Source organism: Oreochromis niloticus, linkage group LG5 (assembly GCF_001858045.2).
Source record: "Oreochromis niloticus isolate F11D_XX linkage group LG5, O_niloticus_UMD_NMBU, whole genome shotgun sequence".
Classification (NCBI taxonomy): domain Eukaryota; kingdom Metazoa; phylum Chordata; class Actinopteri; order Cichliformes; family Cichlidae; genus Oreochromis; species Oreochromis niloticus.
The window spans coordinates 5,178,348-5,196,051 of record NC_031970.2 but is presented as its reverse complement, the minus strand read 5'-3'; the positions used below and the strand labels follow the sequence as shown (position 1 = coordinate 5,196,051).

At 39.7% G+C, this 17,704-nt stretch overlaps 2 protein-coding genes and 2 long non-coding RNA genes across 5 annotated transcripts; 3 read left to right on the top strand and 1 right to left on the bottom strand.

Moving 5' to 3' along the window:
- Positions 1-119: 119 nt before the first annotated feature.
- LOC102075824 (uncharacterized) lies at positions 120-3,381 on the top strand. Of its 2 annotated transcripts, none has more exons than XR_003220055.1 (4): positions 120-236; positions 443-504; positions 1,397-1,485; positions 2,956-3,381. It is a non-coding gene; the product is annotated as an uncharacterized LOC102075824 (long non-coding RNA). The 2 variants fall into 2 exon arrangements; XR_003220054.1 differs by having other exon boundaries at positions 1,394-1,485.
- Positions 1,242-10,799, bottom strand: si:dkey-222f2.1 (keratin, type II cytoskeletal 8). The gene is made up of 10 exons (XM_013275516.3): positions 10,357-10,799; positions 6,894-7,102; positions 6,707-6,767; positions 6,146-6,241; positions 5,815-5,979; positions 5,047-5,172; positions 4,820-4,963; positions 4,607-4,683; positions 3,510-3,556; positions 1,242-1,461 (listed from the first exon to the last, which is right to left on the bottom strand). The coding sequence occupies exons 1-10, from the start codon at positions 10,666-10,668 to the stop codon at positions 1,343-1,345; spliced, it is 1,356 nt and encodes a 451-aa protein (XP_013130970.2). The 5' UTR covers positions 10,669-10,799; the 3' UTR covers positions 1,242-1,342.
- LOC112846870 (uncharacterized) lies at positions 4,615-8,814 on the top strand. Its single transcript, XR_003220056.1, has 5 exons — positions 4,615-4,689; positions 5,080-5,196; positions 5,831-5,944; positions 6,971-7,156; positions 7,902-8,814. It is a non-coding gene; the product is annotated as an uncharacterized LOC112846870 (long non-coding RNA).
- A 3,598-nt stretch (positions 10,800-14,397) lies between the features above and the next one.
- Positions 14,398-15,796, top strand: LOC100534529 (granzyme-1). The gene is made up of 5 exons (NM_001279442.2): positions 14,398-14,519; positions 14,593-14,740; positions 14,822-14,957; positions 15,135-15,392; positions 15,481-15,796. The coding sequence occupies exons 1-5, from the start codon at positions 14,459-14,461 to the stop codon at positions 15,640-15,642; spliced, it is 765 nt and encodes a 254-aa protein (NP_001266371.2). The 5' UTR covers positions 14,398-14,458; the 3' UTR covers positions 15,643-15,796.
- The last annotated feature ends 1,908 nt before the right edge of the window (positions 15,797-17,704 follow it).

Below are 17,704 nucleotides of genomic sequence, written 5' to 3'. Positions count from 1 at the left end.
CGCGACCGAAAACATGTTCTATTAATTTATTTTAAATTTTGATTATTGGTATTTAATTGAACACGAGCAAAGCTATACGGAATAGAAAATAGAAAACGTTTTTATTAACTGTTAACTGTGTCAATTTTAAGATGGCCTACGAATGCGTTCCTTTCCCCGCCCCCGGAAGTTTAATGTAGAGGACTGAAAGGATCCTAAATTTAAAATACTGGAAAGATTGTAAAACAGAAAAAAAGGTAGCACTTGTAATAACCGGAAATTTTGACTTATGGGTGGCTTTTTTGTGATTCTAACCATGCATTTTTAATTTATATTTATATTAAACATTTATATTAAATTCAATTTACATAGTAATAAAATAGTAACGTCTACAGGTGTGTTTAAAATGCGTATTGTGGCAGAACTTCCTTCTAGAACTTTGAATCAAACTTTTAACTTCCAGAAGTAGCGACCCTAAACTGGATGAAGCTTGGTGGTTGGATGGATGCATGGATGGATTGAAAGGTATTTAGTTGTTTGTTTTACATTGCCATGGGACAAACCTCTAACCTCAGCAGGGCCTCTGGTATGTTCAGATACTGTATACTGTTAACTCTGGGTATATTAATTTTAACTGCTGGTGCATGCTCATGCTGTAATATTGTTTGGTCTTTTGTAACAGTGATGCTTAATCACATTAAAAAAGGGGAACATGGGGCTGACTGTATAAAAATAGCACATTTTAGTGGGTCCTCTGAAATGCTGAGTCTGAGTGTAGCAACGCGACAGAGACATCAATATAAATAATTCAAATGTGACGTATGATTAGCATGGAGTTTTTTATACTTTGGATTTTTTTGCTTTTACAGAAGTTTCAGAAACAGGAAAGAATAAAAAATCAAGAACATTTTTGTTTATGATCACTTTATTTTTGAAAGCAACTAAAAAGTAACTTAGCCCCCTCAAACTAAACTACTTCTGTAGCTAAAGAAAGTTAATGTTCTTTATAGTAGCATAAAAAATCTCTTTATAACCAGCTATCCTAAACTCTAAACTCCAATAGTCGTATGACCGTGTAATCTCAGTACAGATTAGACAGTAAATAACACAGCACTCTACCACAGTGTGTATCAAAACCCCATATGATTAAAGCTAGACTACTCAGCACACTAAACGAAACACATTAAAATCCTTAACAGTATTAGGAACTAACAACAAACCCCAGGACTACTCCCACTCGGTTTTGTCATTTACATCATTTATGTTTCCATTATTCTAAGTAAAGTAATGAAATGCCCCGTGGAGCCCCTCACACATTTAGAGACAGCTTTTAGAAAATCACAGCGGACCAGTGAGTGTGCTCTCAGTGAATGCTGTATCTGCTGTTATCTCTGGTCTCAATTGTCTTTATCAGCAGCTTCGGGGCAGGAGAGCTGGAGGCACTTTGGTAGCCATTAGTGCTTTTAGTACTTGAAGAGAAACCTGAAGAAAAATACAGGAAGATGTGTAAGACAAAATTTCACAAAATACAAATTCTCTGTCGTTATTAATGTAACCTCTCAGTCCAGGGGCCCGTTCTTCGTACCTCGCTATGTAAGTTAGCCGGATTTGATTGTTGACGATTTCGCGTGATCTTGGATCGTTCGGTTCTCCGAAGCTCATCTGGGACTTGCTGTCATAGCAACAGATCCGTAAGCGTAAACCTGCTCGGGAGCAGGTTTACTTTATGTAAACAGGATTAGATCGCGGCCACTCAGGTATGTCCGCTGCATGTACACGAAAGCAACAGCGATATTTCACCACTGTTTCTCCATAAATAAATATTATCAATGTAACTAAAGATAATGCAGTATTTGATTCTTTTATTGATTGCATACAGATACATACAGGTCATTTCCTAAGAAAAAGGGAAATGTACTAGTAATCATTCTATTACACGTATTTGATTATTTCAGATGTAATTCGTATTTTAGAGTAGTAATAGTAAATTACTTCGTGTAATCAAGATGAGAGACCACGGCTATAAAAGCGAAGGTGGATTTGGGAAGTCTGTCGCAGTCATGTCCTGTCCGTTTGTACGCGAGCAACCCATTGCGGAAGGTGCAAGATTGATAAGGAGAGTTTCCAGAATTCAGCGTATATTGCGGGATTGACAGGATCCGTCCTGTCATACACATACACACACACACACACACACACGAGGGGGTGCAGGACCACCACCTGTCTTTATTTGCTCTGCCCTTTTCTTGGTTGCTGTTATGAACAAACAAACAGATTATTTCAGGGTCTCTTTTCAAGAGACTAAAAGCAATATAAGTGATAAATATTACCATTCTGTAGAATATTCTTATATTTCACTTTTACTTGTCCCCATGTTCTAGTGGGTCCTGTTGTGGCTCTAATGTGAAAGAGGATATAATGGAATATGATATAATAAATTATTTACGAGTTTAATTTGTCAGCAACTTTCTGCCAGCCCTCTCTCCTTGCTTTTGCAGCCTTTGCAGTGTTCCCTTGCGTTTTAATTAAACTCTGAAACTCCTGATATCCCTCAGTCAAGAGTTCTTGCTCTGCTGCCGTAAAATACTGAGCGCGCGCCTTCGACATCTTCGCCGACCAATCACAGGGTTGCCGATCAATGTTTCTACTATCGATGCGTAGCCCCTTTTGAGACACCCAGTGATCTCGCATTACTTCATCCAGCTATACTGATCGTCAACAACAGGTGTGTTCGGAGAACCGGATTAGCGAGCTCAAAGTTAGCGCGATGATTTGATCTTGGATGTGTCATTTGATCTTGGATGTAGTAAGCGAGGTACGAAGAACGGGCCCCTGAGCATCAAGGGTTTAGTCATATAAAAACATTCTGTCACGGTCCCCGTGTCTCTCTGGCTGGCTCACGCTGGCTACAGGTTTTGTTGTTGTTTTTTGTTTTTGTTTTCTTTGTCTCTCCTCCTCCTCTCTGCCTGGGTGGAGCTCGTTACGGGCTCTCGCTCTTGGCCCACGCACCTGTGATTGTCTCCACCTGCTGCTGATCTGGCTGATTTCCCCAGCTGCTATTTAAGGCAGTGGCACAGAGCAGCTCACCGCTGGAACGTTGAACCTCCTGAGTTCGTGCTCTCGGCATTATCAAAAGAATCCTCTATGTGAATTTTGCTGTGGAACTAACGTTGAATTCTGTGTGTAGATATCCCTCTTCTGGACCAAATCATGGGACCTGCCCGGGTGTGGCAGCATGTGTGGAGTTTCGGAGCAAGTGCGGCTGAAGAGGAGTGCGTGTGTGCGGAGGAGCTGTGGCGGTGACTGTGTGGAAGAGGAAGCGTGTGTGGATCCCCCCCCTTCTCTCCCCAGAGCCCTGGACCCCCCCTCTCCCAACTCACTGTACATATATATAGCACTGAGGTGATCCCTGTTGTAAATAAATAATCTCCTTTTGTTCTCAAAGAAAGAACTGTCTGCGCGTGAGTCCGTCCAGTAGCCATGACACATTCATATTCATACACTAATCTGCCTTAGTATTTGACACTTACTGTAGTTGGAGATGGGCTGGATGTTGAGGATAGACTGTTGTCCAAGTCTGCAGAGGCAAAAGAGGAAAAAAAGAAAAGAAAAAGAGGTTATTTATATTTCACTTTTGTGGACTCTTTAACTCTTCTGTTCCATCCTGGGCTGTAACCATGTGGTGTCACATTCCCACCTGTAGAGGGCACTCTACCCTAACATTACCCAAATTCTGTTTCATTTCAGTCTGGTGTAGTTCTCACTGATGTCTCTATTATCGCTCCATGGGGTATGATAGCCCCGTTGACCTTGAATTAGATACGCAGAAGAAAATGGGTGGATGAATAAATCATGATAAATCTCTGGCTTCATCTGGGAAACAAAGAGCTGCAAAATGGCTTATCAGCAAAAAGTATAAAAGTCATGAGCACCACAAATGTTTATCTGGCATTAGCAGAAAGACCTGAACCTTATGGCATTCACACAATAAAGAGAAACAGGAACTAGGAGTTAGCAATACAAAAAACCTTTCCATTGGAATCAGATCCTTGTCTGGTTCCACTGTTTCTAACTATTAATTTAAGATTTAAACTACATTATTATTATTGTGGCACACCGACAAATTAAAAAATGTTATTTAGTGCAACATTTTCTTTGCATTCAGAGGTTTTCTGAGGGGAAATTTGGGTGCAGGAACAAAAACAGAGTATATAAAAAATCCAAAAAGAATTCACTCATCTACAGCAACGTCACATTTTTGCGAAGCTTTTTAATTTACAAAATTATCATATGAATATTTTTATCCATAATATCAATTTTTAATTTAATCACTCTTAGTCTCAGTGCCGGTATTTCACTACCAATCTCATTCCAGTAAATCAAACATCAAACTAAAATTACCCTAATGATGGTCATAAAGGCTCCTGTATACACACATCCATGAGTATACATAAATAAAGAAATGGTTTATGAAGTAGTTTACTTTTAGTCAGAGTCAGCAAACATAAGATTATGCAAGTAACATTGTAGATAAGCCTCTCGCAATTTATTCTTATTGGTTTGGAAGGATGTACATTCTGGTGAACTCTCTGCAGTGGTAGAGTCTGAATGGAATAACCATAACCACCTGTCCTCCTCTCCTTCCAGCAGCTTCCTGTAGGTGGCGATCTCAATATCCAGAGCCAGTTTCAAGTTCATCAGGTCCTGCAGGTGAAGACAGAATCAGTTTCACTTCACGTAATTTCACTTCACGTATGTTCTATGTTTTCTTGTCTATCCTTTGTTTCTACTTATTTTATGTTTAGTTTATATTTTCCATCCATGTCTTCTCCTGACTCACCTGATACTCCCGGAGCTGTCGAGCCATATCCTGTTTGGATCTCTGCAGAGCTTCCTCCAGGTCTCTGATCCGAGCTTTGGCTTCTTTCACAGCAAGCTCTCCACGCTCCTCCGCCTCAGCCAGCTGGTTCTCCAGACTGGCACGCTGAAGAGAGGAAGGGAACAAGAGATCATCCATGAAGGACCTGAAGTGCATTTTTCTGAGTTTAATGTTGCTTCTATGTGTACCTGTGCTTTGACCGCTTCTATCTCGCTCTGCAGGCGGCTGATCAGTCGGTTGATCTCGGCGATCTCTCCCTTCACGATGCGGAGCTCGTCCCCAAACTGGCTGGCCTGGACTGACATTTGGTCAAACTGCAAACAGAATAGCTGTGAATGGTACGAGGACCACAAAAGAAAATTATTTTATGTAAAGGAGGGAATCGTGGACGTGCAGTGTTAGCACTGAAGATTATGCCTGGGACCTGTCTGTGTGAAGTTTTCCCTGTGCGTGTGTGGGTTCTGTCCAGGTACTTGGAATCACCTCACAGTCCAATGATATGCAAGTTTGGTTAACTGGCCACAGGTGTGAATTGTCTCTTTTTTTGTGTTAGCCCGCAATAGACTGATGACCTCTCTGGGTGTACCCCGCCTTTCCACCTTGAATTGGATACATCGATGGATGGACTCCAGACTGCTCTAAACACTTAGTTTCAGACTATTTTCAACCATCGGTTCTGCAGGATGTCAGTGAGCAAATGCTCCTGATGTTTTCATCTCAGACACAGAAGCTTTGTGTGGGGCAGCCAATTGTCTTAAAGGGAGAAGAGCTAAAACAGTTACTTTGAATCCTGCAAAAGCTACTCTTGTAAAGTTCAAAATCTAGAACTAGAGCGTAACAGGACACATGTTTATGCAGGGGAACTCTTACAACCGCTTAAATAAGTGACTGTAAAAAATTTGTCTTGTTAGCGTCGCTCCTTTGGTCCAGGGCTCATCTTGTTTTCTCTCCTTTACCTTATTCTTGTACCAGGCCTCTGCTTCCTCTCGACTGCGGGCTGCAATCTCCTCATACTGAGATTTGACCTCAGCTACAATCTGCTCCATGTTCAGACTGCGGCTGTTGTCCATCTGCACCACAACTGAGGTATCTTTAATGCTTGCCTGCAGCTCACGCAGCTCCTGGTCAAGTTGAGGGAAATCAAAGGGAAGCAGTCAATGACAGTATAAAAACCCGCAAGATCAACTATTGTCTCATGCATCTTCCTGCACTTGTGGCAGGAGGAAGATTGTGCAAGGAAGATTGTGCAAATACAGAAATACGCGAAGCATGAGGACCTTTGTTTACCTCCTCATACACGTTACGCAGGAAGTTTATTTCATCAGTCAAAGCTCCGACCTTATCCTCCAGATCAGCCTTGACCAAATAGGCTGAATCTACATCCTAAAAACACACAGGGAAACAAACAACTGATTAGAAGACACTGATTTTTGTGTTCAAAAATCCCCTGCACTTGGAGGAAATACTCCTGTTTGAGTCATCAGGAAGAACATTGAGCAGGATTTTGTTTATTCAGATTAAGAAAACTTTGAAGGTATGTGTGCAGACACCAAAATAACATATTTGACTTCTTTTAAAGAGCAATTTGAGACCCAAAGTTGGAGCCAGAAAAGTTCGGAAACTTATAGTATGAAGTCAGAAATCTTTGCTGAGATTACTGTAATGTCTAAGAAATGACACAAGATGCTACTCGCACAGCTTCACGGGAAAGTTGCTAAATTATTCATGGATTCTGCATGTGAGAATACAGGGGAGAAAATCTGGACAATGAGAAAGGACAATAGAGGGGCTTGTATTACTCGCCACACCTGTATGAATAAACATGAATGGATGTGTCTATATGCCAACCTTTTTTAAGATAACAAAGTCGTTCTCCAGGTTGTTTCTCTTGTTAATTTCATCTTCATATCTGTGACAGGGAGAGAACGGGGTATTTTATTACAATAAAACATACACCTGTGTATGTCTGTGTAGGTTCTCAGCCATGCAGGTCATACGCCTGGGTAGCTGAAAACTCTAAAGTGTCATTTTTTACTTGTGCTTGTAGTCCTCTACCAGACCCTGCATGTTTCTCAGCTCCCCATCCAGCTTAGTCTTGTCATTGTTGACCAGGTCCATCTGGCGCCTCAGACCTGCCATGTAGGCCTCAAACAGGGGTTCCACATTAGATCGGCTGACCCCCTGACCCTGCAGCAGCTCCAGTTTTGTCTCAAGCATCTTATTCTGCTGCTCCAGATACCGTACCTGGTGAGGGAAGAGGACACAGATCATTTAGGATTTTCTAAACACACAATGAAGGTTTGTCATAATCACTTTTTGTTTCTGATCATCAGGATTGAAGGAACAGCTAGAAAACAAAAGATGACATGGTGGAGCGTCCCAGATTTAAACCCCGTGGGAGTTTCCCCCCAAAGAGGAACAAAAGGACCCCCTGATGATCCTCTACATAATCACATGAGCCAAGGTGTGAAAACGGGTGTGGGTCACAATCAGCCAGGGTTTCAGGTGAGCTCATTGTGAAACCTGTGAAAACCACTGTGAAACCTAGCCCCACCCCCACTCACATGATAGGGTGGGGCTAGGTTTCACTCCTTCAAGCTCCTTAGACAACTTTTAGTCTAGTTAACTTTGGTGTAGTGGCCAAGCTACAACTGGTACAACTTCTATGTTCATACGTTTCTTCATAGATAGCAGAACTCTGCACTGATCATTCTGCGGAATGAATTTAAACTCTTTTAAAGGCACTATTACCCCCAGTGTTTCTTAACATTTGGAAAATGGCCATTACAGCACAGAGGTGGATTGTGTGGGTCATTGCTCTTTTGTAATGTATTGCCTCATTGCTGTATTATGACACTGTTGTTGTTGCTGACAATTAATTATCAACCTTGTTTTTCACAATCTTCAGGAAAATGCTTTCAGTTAATAAATAGAGTTATTGCTTTTTTCTTAAATAATTTCTGCTTCTACATTGAATCTCTTTAGATTTTCAACTAACTGCTTATTGTTATTAAGAAAATAACCAGCAGTTTAACCAATAAAGACTGCAATCATCATCAGCAGCTCCAGAATAACGCACAGAGGAATGCCATCACTCCAGCAGATAACCAGCTCGAGCTCAGTGTCAACACCTGAATATATTCCAGCCCTGTACTTGCCCGGCTCGTGTTTCCTGCCTGCAGCCAGGTACATCCAGCGCCTATTATACCTTCCAACACAAAGCCTGTGTTCTGTTCATGACAGAATAACCTCCCTCTAAGACACAACCATACGGTGTCTAGCCTGATCTATCAGGTTACAGATTGAACTCAATGGGACGGAAATGGGACAGATAGCTTGAATATCCAGCATCCCAGTGCCATACACTCATGCAGTAAATGACCATTTAATCCCAGATGTTTAACTCCAACTTTGATGTTCACTGACGTGCAGCTTTAACTGGAGTCATCGTCTTACAACAAGTGAAACGTTGTCTTCCTGATGCATTTCACTAATTACTTCTCTGCATGAGAGAAGCAGCTCGCTAATGTTTAATTTAAAGAGTTCCTCCCAAGTAGGATTGGATGATAGTCGTAACTGCAAGGTCAGTTTATTTATCAATTCACTCAACTTTGCATTTTAGTAATTGTCATAATCAGTAAGGGGGTCATTTTAGGCCTCCAGATTTTAATCCCAGGTTAAGCAGAAATCCAATCTTGGATAAATGAACAAAGAGGGGAAAACTGGGCAAGACATTTTTTAAAAGCCAGGTTGACTCTCATGAGTTTCTGCATCTGAAGGTCTCTAAGGACAAGGACTCTTTGTGTGGGGGAAGTCACATAAGCCATCTCATTTACGGAGACAAATGGACAGTGTTTCCAAATGTTTTCTATGAACATTCACAATATTTTGTCTTATTCGGTAAATAGACTGTCTGGTTTTATTTTACAGCTCTGCAGAACTGCACAAAATATCAAATAAACCCCAAAAGCATTTAAAATGAAGATGTTTTGGTGATTTTTTATTTTTTTAGCTACAATTTATACACTTTTAGCTGCTTCAAGAGATATTAAATCATTACCTTAGCATTGTTATTGATGTCATTGTTATTGATGGCTTCATTGAACTGAGTAAAAATTCTTATTATTAATATGTTTTATTTACTAATTGAATTTTCATAAAAATATTTGCATATTTTTTGGCATAAAGTTCTGCGTACATTTTCTTTAAATGTGCACAAAAGTAATAGAGGTACAGGAAATCAGAGAATATCAAAGATCTTTAACAAACTTTCTGATAAACATTATCTTTGGGAAACTATGTCAGCATTCACATAGCTCAAAAAAACAGGAGGTTTATTTTGCACATTTGGACAAACGGGCTTCCGTCCAGCTCAGCTCTCTGTTTCTGTACGCCTGAAGTGAATCTCCGCTGATGTGAGAAGCCAACAAAGCCTCTATTGTGAAAGTGTTACCTGCTCCGTGAGAAAGCAGAGATGTTCCCTAAGTTGGGTATCGATGTCCAGTGTTATCACAGGGCCGATTGCTCCTTCTGTGGGAAATGTCTGCAGCCTGTTTCCTTCAGGAACTTCAACAAGCCATCTTCTTATTCACATTTACTCCACTATTTGCTTTTTCATAACACTTAGAATAGAAACTTAGGGTCCTATATATGCTGCTCATGATAATGTTATTTCTACCTTCAATTAGCCAAGAAGGCTGCAGCTTTTTCATAACATGTCTAATAAATCCACAGAATCCTAAATGCACAATCTTGATATCCTGGGCATGTCGAAGTTCATCTGCATTGTTCATAAACAAGAGGTTTAAAAATAGCTGCAATAGCCACGATGATGCAACTTTAAAACAGCTTTTCCACAAATGTATTTTTAAAACAATGTGTAAGTGATTACTGCTGCCAGGCCAATAATGTTTAACCATCTCCTATAAATGTTCTCCTATAAATTCGGACAAAGCAAACAGGAAGAAGAAGAGACTGATCTGAACTTTAGACTGAACACAATAAATAAAAAAAGGCTTAAAAAATTCTAATACTACAAATGAATGGAAATAAATGCACAATATTGGTGGTGAGAAAAGGGATGAGTCACAAATACACAATATGAAAAATAAATGTCATTTAAAAACTTGAATGAAATGTAAAATTTTAAAATATACACAACTAATGCGGAACCTGGCTGAACTTGGTGTGGATAATTAGTTTGAAATTGTAAGAAAACGCAGCTTAATTTCCTTTTACATTGAGTCAGTTTTTCATTCAAACTGAAGAAGTTACAGCTGAAGCTGCTCGAGCTTTTTAGTACCTGTAGTAGTACCACTCTGAAGTAATCTAAACCTAAAGATGCATTTTTTCATTTTTGTGTGATGTTTAGATAAGAGGAATGATAAAGCTTTGAAAACTATAATGTATATTTTACTCATAAATTATCAAAATACTTACTCAATAATACTTAATAATAATAATAATTTCTGAACCAGCCTCAGCAGTGGTCCCTTTACCTTATCTATGAAGGTTGCAAAGCGGTTGTTGAGGCTCTTGATCTGCTCCTTCTCGTGGGCTCGACTCATGGACAGGTTTGGATCGATCTCCAGGTTGAGAGGAGCCAGCAGGCTCTTGTTGACGGACAGGGATGCCAGCGGAGCCCCCAGGCCGTGGTGATGCCCGTTGGTGCCCGCATACAGAGAACTGCTGCTGAGGGAGATGCCACTGAAACCTCCCTGAACCGGACCGAAACCACTCAGCCTCCTCGAGCCGCTGCTGCTCCGAACTGAGTTACTGGAGCTGATTCGCTTGGTACGACTCAGACTCATGATGAAGCGAGATGGAGGATTAGATGAAAATCAGCTGATAAATGATTGGATTGGCAGGAGATGACAGAGAGAGATGATGAAATTTGAATTGGACTGAGCAGAAAATGGATGACAGAAGTGAAACAGGTGAGTACAGGATGTCTGAACACAGTAAGGTGTCTCAGGTGTCTCATGACCATTTAAACCTCCTCAGGGTGGAGTCAGAAGAGGAGGAGAGAAGCAGGGACATAACAGAGCTGTGGTGTAATGTATCCAGTGTTTACAATTTTAGGCCAAAAAACTCTTAGTTTACAGCATTTTAACAATCTAAAGAGGAGACGTGCGACAAACTGTGAACTTCCATTTTTGCTGATGTGATACACTGAAGACAAAAGGTCAGTCTTCTTGTTTTTGTCTCAGTTTTCCTCCTTTTTTTCTCACTTTATTGCCTCGGGAAGGTTAACTGACCTGAGATCATGTTGGTGTTTCTATAGTTTCAGTGGCCCGAACATTGCTAATGTTGTCAGTTGTACGTGTTAAAGTGTCGATCTCTAATGTAGTTTTCTTCTTTGACTTACTACTTCAAATGAAATATATAATTTGGGTCAATTATGAGATTTATTGAAAATAATTTAGACAGCTGTTTGTTCTAGTTTCATAACTGGTGGGAACGTTAACTCGGCTGTTGAAACTGTGGTGTCAGTGGTTTGTCAAGTCACATTTCAGACATAGAAAGAGGTCATCGGTTGGAACATAGAGCAACACTGAAGTACATTGCTGTGTTCTGTGGTCTTCTGAACCTGCTCAGTATAAGCGACACGTGGTGACTTTTACAGAAAGACAAGCAGAAAGGATGGTAGCCTCATGCATCTTGCTGCACCGTGCATGGGCATCTTCACCTTGCTGCGATGCTTCCTGGCTGAGGACCTCTATAACATTATTACATCAGTACTATTAGCAGACAGTCAGCAGTGCTGGAGGAATGTTTTTAGAACTGCACCTTTTGTGAAAGCAGAAATACTACATGAAGAAAACACCTAAAATTCACAGAAAAAAGGTTTGTAGTATCTGAAAGTGAAATTAAAGCATCAATGGAAAATTAACGTGGTGAGTTAGCAGAACAACTGGGTAAAGTTTGTATGTTCGGTCAACCAGGATATTGGAATGCAAAAGCCCTGAACCTTTACAAGAAAAGACACCTAAACAATGAAACAATCCTCTGTCAGCAAGCACCTGGTGACAGTGGGAAGGAAAAACACTTTTAACAAGAAACTTGCAGCAGATCCTGGATCAGGGAGGGCCAACCATTTACTGTGAGCAGGTGAGAGATGAGAAGAAAGAGAAAAGGAAGCACAGGACGACCGGCTGACCTTTTCATATGCCACTCTAACTCCTCTGTGTCACACATTTTGGCCAAAGTTAACATGATGATTATTTGTTAACATGATCACATCAGTTACATAAGGTTACTTGGATACTTGCTTATGTTAGCTCTGTTTCCACAAATGCACAGATTTGAACTGATTTCAAAGCACAGATAGAATAAATAAAACATATGTAACAGTTTGTAAGCTAAACACAGTTTATTAACGATCTAAGTAGCTTACAGGCGGGAAAAAATAAAGTCCCATCGATTTTGATGTTGCTGCTGTCTTCTAGGAGGTTGCCCCAACCCTCAACGTTGCCGGCCTTCTGCCTGGCTAAAGGTAGGACTCCAGCTTAGTTCCTGGCCTCCAACCCTGTCAGTTTGTCTGTCCAGAGTGATTCAGTCACTGTCACCACGGCTGGTGTCGCATCCTGCCACCTGTGAGGTTTCGTTCACCTCCAGCTTGCCTCCAGAAGGTCACCGTTACTGCTGATGCCAGCCCTCTGTCAAACCATTGTCTCCTCCCACTTCTTCACCAGTCTCCAGAAGAGTCCTAATTCTTTTCCCAACGCCAGCCTCCAGAGTTCCTCTATTTCAGTCACTGGCCAACTGGTTGGCCTCCGGATTACTTGATCTCACTGTTGGCCTCTGCAGGTGAGCGCCTTGGATTGATTTTTGAGTTTCTAAGTAACAGCCTTAAAGCTCAGTCCTTTAGATAATGCCTGCCACACAGAAGTACCCGACACTTTCCTGTTGAGCTGATGGGCTCAGTCACTTCTCTGTGGTCACACTGAATAAAACATTACATTTATTTTATAAATTTAGTCATGGCTAATTGGCTAATGACTTGTGACTGACAAGTTGAGCAGACCTAAATTTTTTTTCTAACGGTATAATCTTGAAATGTCAAAACAAGATTTCAGAAAATTGTGGTGGTTACATCTGCTTTTAATGCTGTCTGTGTTTAGCACCCTGGTTTCCTGACAGTTTTTCATGAGGCCAAAGGTGTATCGACAATGCATCTGTGCAAAAACCCTAAGAAACATGCTAGACTCTAAGTTTGACAAGCTCCAGGCTGTGTTGAGAGGATACAGACATGCTCATGACAAACCCTTAACTCTGCTGCTGGAAACTGTGGTTTAGATTTGGTTTAAGTGTTGCATCACGGCGCTCTGCACCACAGAACATTTCTTTGTTCTGTTTTTTTTAAACGTCCTTCACAGCCACCTTAAATTCATTTGATGTGGCTACATATTTGGTGGTATGCATGAACAGAGAAAACAAGAGAGAACCGTCAATAGCAAAACCTCTAAATGCCCACCCCCTTTGACAGCAGAAGTTCTTATTTCCACAGCCTCACTTATCAGAAAACACCAATCAGATTGTGATCTGATTATGATCATGCTGAGTCATTCTGTGTGGTTGTGTTTGTTCAGGGCTTCATTTTAAATGCTGCTCTCACCTTTTGTCATGTTTCCAGTTACACACTTATTAATTTAGCTTTTGTTTCCTGTGTTTTGTCCAAAAAGCACACAAAAGAAATAAACAAAAGGACATTGCACATTTTTTTTTACATTGCTTTAAAAGACAAATGAGCTTACTGAACATGTAGATAGTTACGCTGATTTAAAAAAAAATCCCTATAAACATAAAAAATGTCCAAATGTACATATTAATAACAGACTGGTTAAGAACGTTTGACTGCAATTCTTTTGCAAGTATTTTGGTAAATGCTACTTTCATGCATCATATATTACTCTATTCCACAGTATTCCAACTTCCTTATGTGTTCTTATTATCTGAAAATTATTTACAAATACCTGACTTCATTTTCACATTTCATAAACAAGAAAGTCTTCGAACCAACAGCCAGTAAGATCATTGCCTCATTCCCCTTTTCAACATGCAGATTACTTACTGAAATAAATAAGCATTGTTGTTTGTTTATATTGTTGACTGACTCAATGACTTTAAGCATTTTATCAGAACAGAAGCTGCAAGAAACTGCAAGAGGACAAAGAGTCAAACCTGAAGCTTGTATGTGTGGTTTTTCTTACTCATCATCTACTCATCTAGCATTGGGTTTAACTTTGCCATGACAGCATCCCACAAACAGGCTAAGGGTTTAAGTTTTTCATTTTGAGAGCCTTGAGAGGCATTTAAACGAAAAACACTCGATAGATGTAGGAGGCAAAAAAATGGGAGGCAAAAAAATGTCATGCTATTTCCAGGTAGCACAACCACAGGTGTTGTATTTACTGAAACATTAGTATGGTCTGTGATGCCTCACAGTTTGACTGACCGCACAGGCTCATCATAGCGATCCTTTTAAAGGTTGCACTCATGCAGAAACGATATAAGTAAGAAGTCAAGGGCAAGCAGATGAAAACCACAGTCTGAATATAAGGGTCTGACTCAACACCTCAAAGACGATAGGCTGAAAAGATGATGCATGCTGTGCACGATCTTATGTTTCTCTATCTTCTAACATGTCTTGGACAAAATGGTAAGATTACAAAATGTAATTACTTATCTATTGAAAACATCCCACATTAACTTTTTTCCTCTCACTCTTGCAGGGCATGGAAGTGAAATCATAAATGGCAAAAATGTCCCACAGAACTCAATGCAGTATATGGCCTCTGTGCAGATCGATGGAAAACACGTATGTGGAGGATTTCTTGTCAGTGAAGACTTTGTGCTCACGGCTGCACATTGTTACAAAAAGTAAGTGAACAACCTGTGTACTTTTATTTGTTTTTCCTCAAAAAAACCCAGCTAACACCTACTTATTATTCACTCGCTCAGTTCTCCTATGGAGGTCGTAATTGGAACCCACAATCTGAAGAAGGTTAAAAGGAAAAAAATGAGATACAGTGTAAAGACATGCAAGCACCCACAATATGACAAAGCTCAGTCTGGTAATGACATCATGCTCCTCAAAGTAAGTAAATATCTTTGAATGTGAATCATTACAGTCACAATCAAAAACAGATCAACTGCATCACTGCTGTTAACAACTCCACTTGGTACTTCACCAAAGACTTGATATAAGATCAGAAATGTACAGAGTTAGTTTCTATCAGTCTTTTTATTTTTTTTCCTTTTTTGCTTCTTCTAGCTCTCGAGGAAACTTCAACTGGACAAGAAAGTGAAACCGATACAACTGGCAAGGACGGAGATTAAAGCAAAAGACAATGTAAAGTGTCAGGTGGCTGGATGGGGTTCCACAGAAACCAGTGTCAAAGCTGTTGATGTGCTGAGATGGGTAGATGTGCCTCTTATTGCCCTTAAAACCTGTACGAAAATATTTAAAGGCAAACTTCCAGAAGGTGTTATCTGTGCAGGAGGATATGACACAGAGAATGGATTCTGCCAGGTATGTCCTCTGTTCTTTTAAAGAAATTATCACTTAACTTCTAGTATTAAATAGAAGATAAATAAAACAAGCTTCTTCCCCCTTACAGGGTGATTCTGGTGGCCCTCTGGTGTGCAATAGAACAGCAGTTGGTGTTGTGTCTTTCAACATAGATGGAAATTGTAAATACCCAAATTGGCCCAACGTCTATACAGATATATCAACGCACCTTTCCTGGATCAAAAACATTCTCAATAAAAAGCAATGCTAAGTATACACTGTAACAATGTGCAATCTGCAATATCTGGCATTATAATACTGTATGTGAACTGCAGGATAAATGTAAAATAGCTTAAGATATCTCTCCTGTATTGCAAAGATATTCCTGCTTGCTCTTAAATTTGAAATAAAAAATAATGAAGCTACTTTCAAATCATGTGTCATTTTTTCAGTTAGTTTGGTTTCACCCAACTTGTTTTTGTAGCACATTCATATCTGATGTTTGGTTTGCACAGAAATTTCCTGTGAGCCGGTGCTGCAGTGGTTAACACAGTCATGTCACCGTGAGAATCTTCTGGGGCTTTTCTGTGCTCAGTTTTATTTCACCTACTTTTAATTTTAAGACATCCATGTCGAGTAATTTGTGACTGTAAACTGGCAACTCTCACGTGGCTTGTGGTCTCCATGTTTTACCTCTGTGAGAGACTTTTCACTGGTTACCAGTGCATCATTAAATTTAGTTTAACTAAATTGTATTCATACAGCACCAAATTACAACAACAGTTGCCTCAATATCCTTTATATTGTAAGTTACAGACCCTACATCACAGAAACACACCATGTTTTGATGCACTGGCAGCCTGTTGAGGGTGTACCTCTGCCTCTCACACAATATTAGGTGAGACATGCTCCAGGCTGCTGAAACCCTGCTTGCATACACAGTAAAGAAAATGGATGGATGGACTGATCCTGTTAGACCAAAAGTCTCTTTTTCATGTTTGGTGGACAGAATGACAAATGTGTGTTAAATCTTTGGCCGTTTCCTGTTTGAAATGAAAAAAACAAATAGTAAAGCATTTGTTTCAGTGTGACTGTGAGAACACTGGAAACTGTGGTTCCTGTGGTTTAACTATAGCCAGAGAGAGAGATCCAAAAAAGTTCTGAAAAAAATGCTTCTTTTTAAAAAGCTTTGATCAACAATAGATTATTTAGTTTATATTTTCAATTTCAAATCTGATATAGTATTTGTCAAAAATGAGCGATACCACAAAATCCATCAGATATGACAAATGTAACTTCGGGTTACAGCAATGAGAGCCTTGTGTTGGTGGCAGAGCAGCACTAATACATGGTGGGTTTAAAATAATAGAGAGGCATTCACCTGTATAAATTAGCTTTAAATTTGCTATGTGATTTCAAATGAGTTCAGAATAGCATGCTGATGAATCAAAGGTGGGACCAGAAAACTGGCCACAGTTATCTAATGTGTGTCTAACCTGTCTAGTCTAGTTTTAACTTTTGGAGCTCTGCATGGAGAAGAAGAAACTTACATCAGAGAAAATTTACATCCATCTGACCACAGCAGGCCCCTGAGGTCATGTGATCAGGGCCTGCCGGCTGAAAACTAAAGGAGACGGAGTTTTTTTTGACAGCGGCCTCCAGACTCTGGAAGTCTCTCTCCCTGAGCCTGAGATCTGTGAAATTGGTGGTCTCTTTCAAAAAGCAGCTAAAAACTCCTCTTTTTAAACTTGCTTTTAGAAACTATTTGTTTGAATGTTTTAACATTTTTGTTGTGAAGCATTTTTGATATTCATCTTGATAGGTGCTACTTAAAAAAAATAAAATAAAAATGTTACTTTACTTTGAATTTACACCAACCTAGTTCATCACCTACATCTGTTCTAGTTTTTTTTATTCCTCAGTGCATCCACAGTGGTTGTGAGGCTAAAAGCAAAAGTTTATTCACACTGACTTTGAAGAAACAGCTTTCATTTAACAGTTCTACTAGACAGACAGCAATTAGCAGTGTAATACAAACCATGTAAGTAACAGCAGTCAAATCAGACATCTTTTTTATTTATTTTTTTTATCTTTCTCCCATGTAGAATTTATAAGGCACTAGTAATAAGAATGTATCGGTTATCTTTATGCCCAGTTTTATTTCAAACTGAAATGTGCTGCTTACACAGTTGATGATTTATCAGTTTAAAACACTCATCAACTTGAGGCTGTATGTATAAATGTGTATGTGAGACTTTCTTAATTTGCTTTGTTAAGAAGCTAATATGTGTAAAAGAGAAGTATTCAAACAAAACACGATTACAGCATATCAC

What these genes read in the sequence shown, in the direction of transcription:
- si:dkey-222f2.1 (XM_013275516.3), bottom strand. Translation starts at nt 10,668, where the DNA reads ATGAGTCTGAGTCGTACCAAGCGAATCAGCTCCAGTAACTCAGTTCGG. An exon ending in TGCGTAACGTGTATGAGGAG is followed by an intron (nt 5,980 to 6,145) that starts GTAAACAAAGGT and finishes CAACTTGACCAG; the next exon opens with GAGCTGCGTGAGCTGCAGGC. An exon ending in TAGAAGCGGTCAAAGCACAG is followed by an intron (nt 4,964 to 5,046) that starts GTACACATAGAA and finishes TCCTCTCTTCAG; the next exon opens with CGTGCCAGTCTGGAGAACCA.
- LOC100534529 (NM_001279442.2), top strand. Translation starts at nt 14,459, where the DNA reads ATGATGCATGCTGTGCACGATCTTATGTTTCTCTATCTTCTAACATGT. An exon ending in AACATGTCTTGGACAAAATG is followed by an intron (nt 14,520 to 14,592) that starts GTAAGATTACAA and finishes TCACTCTTGCAG; the next exon opens with GGCATGGAAGTGAAATCATA. An exon ending in CAGAGAATGGATTCTGCCAG is followed by an intron (nt 15,393 to 15,480) that starts GTATGTCCTCTG and finishes TCCCCCTTACAG; the next exon opens with GGTGATTCTGGTGGCCCTCT.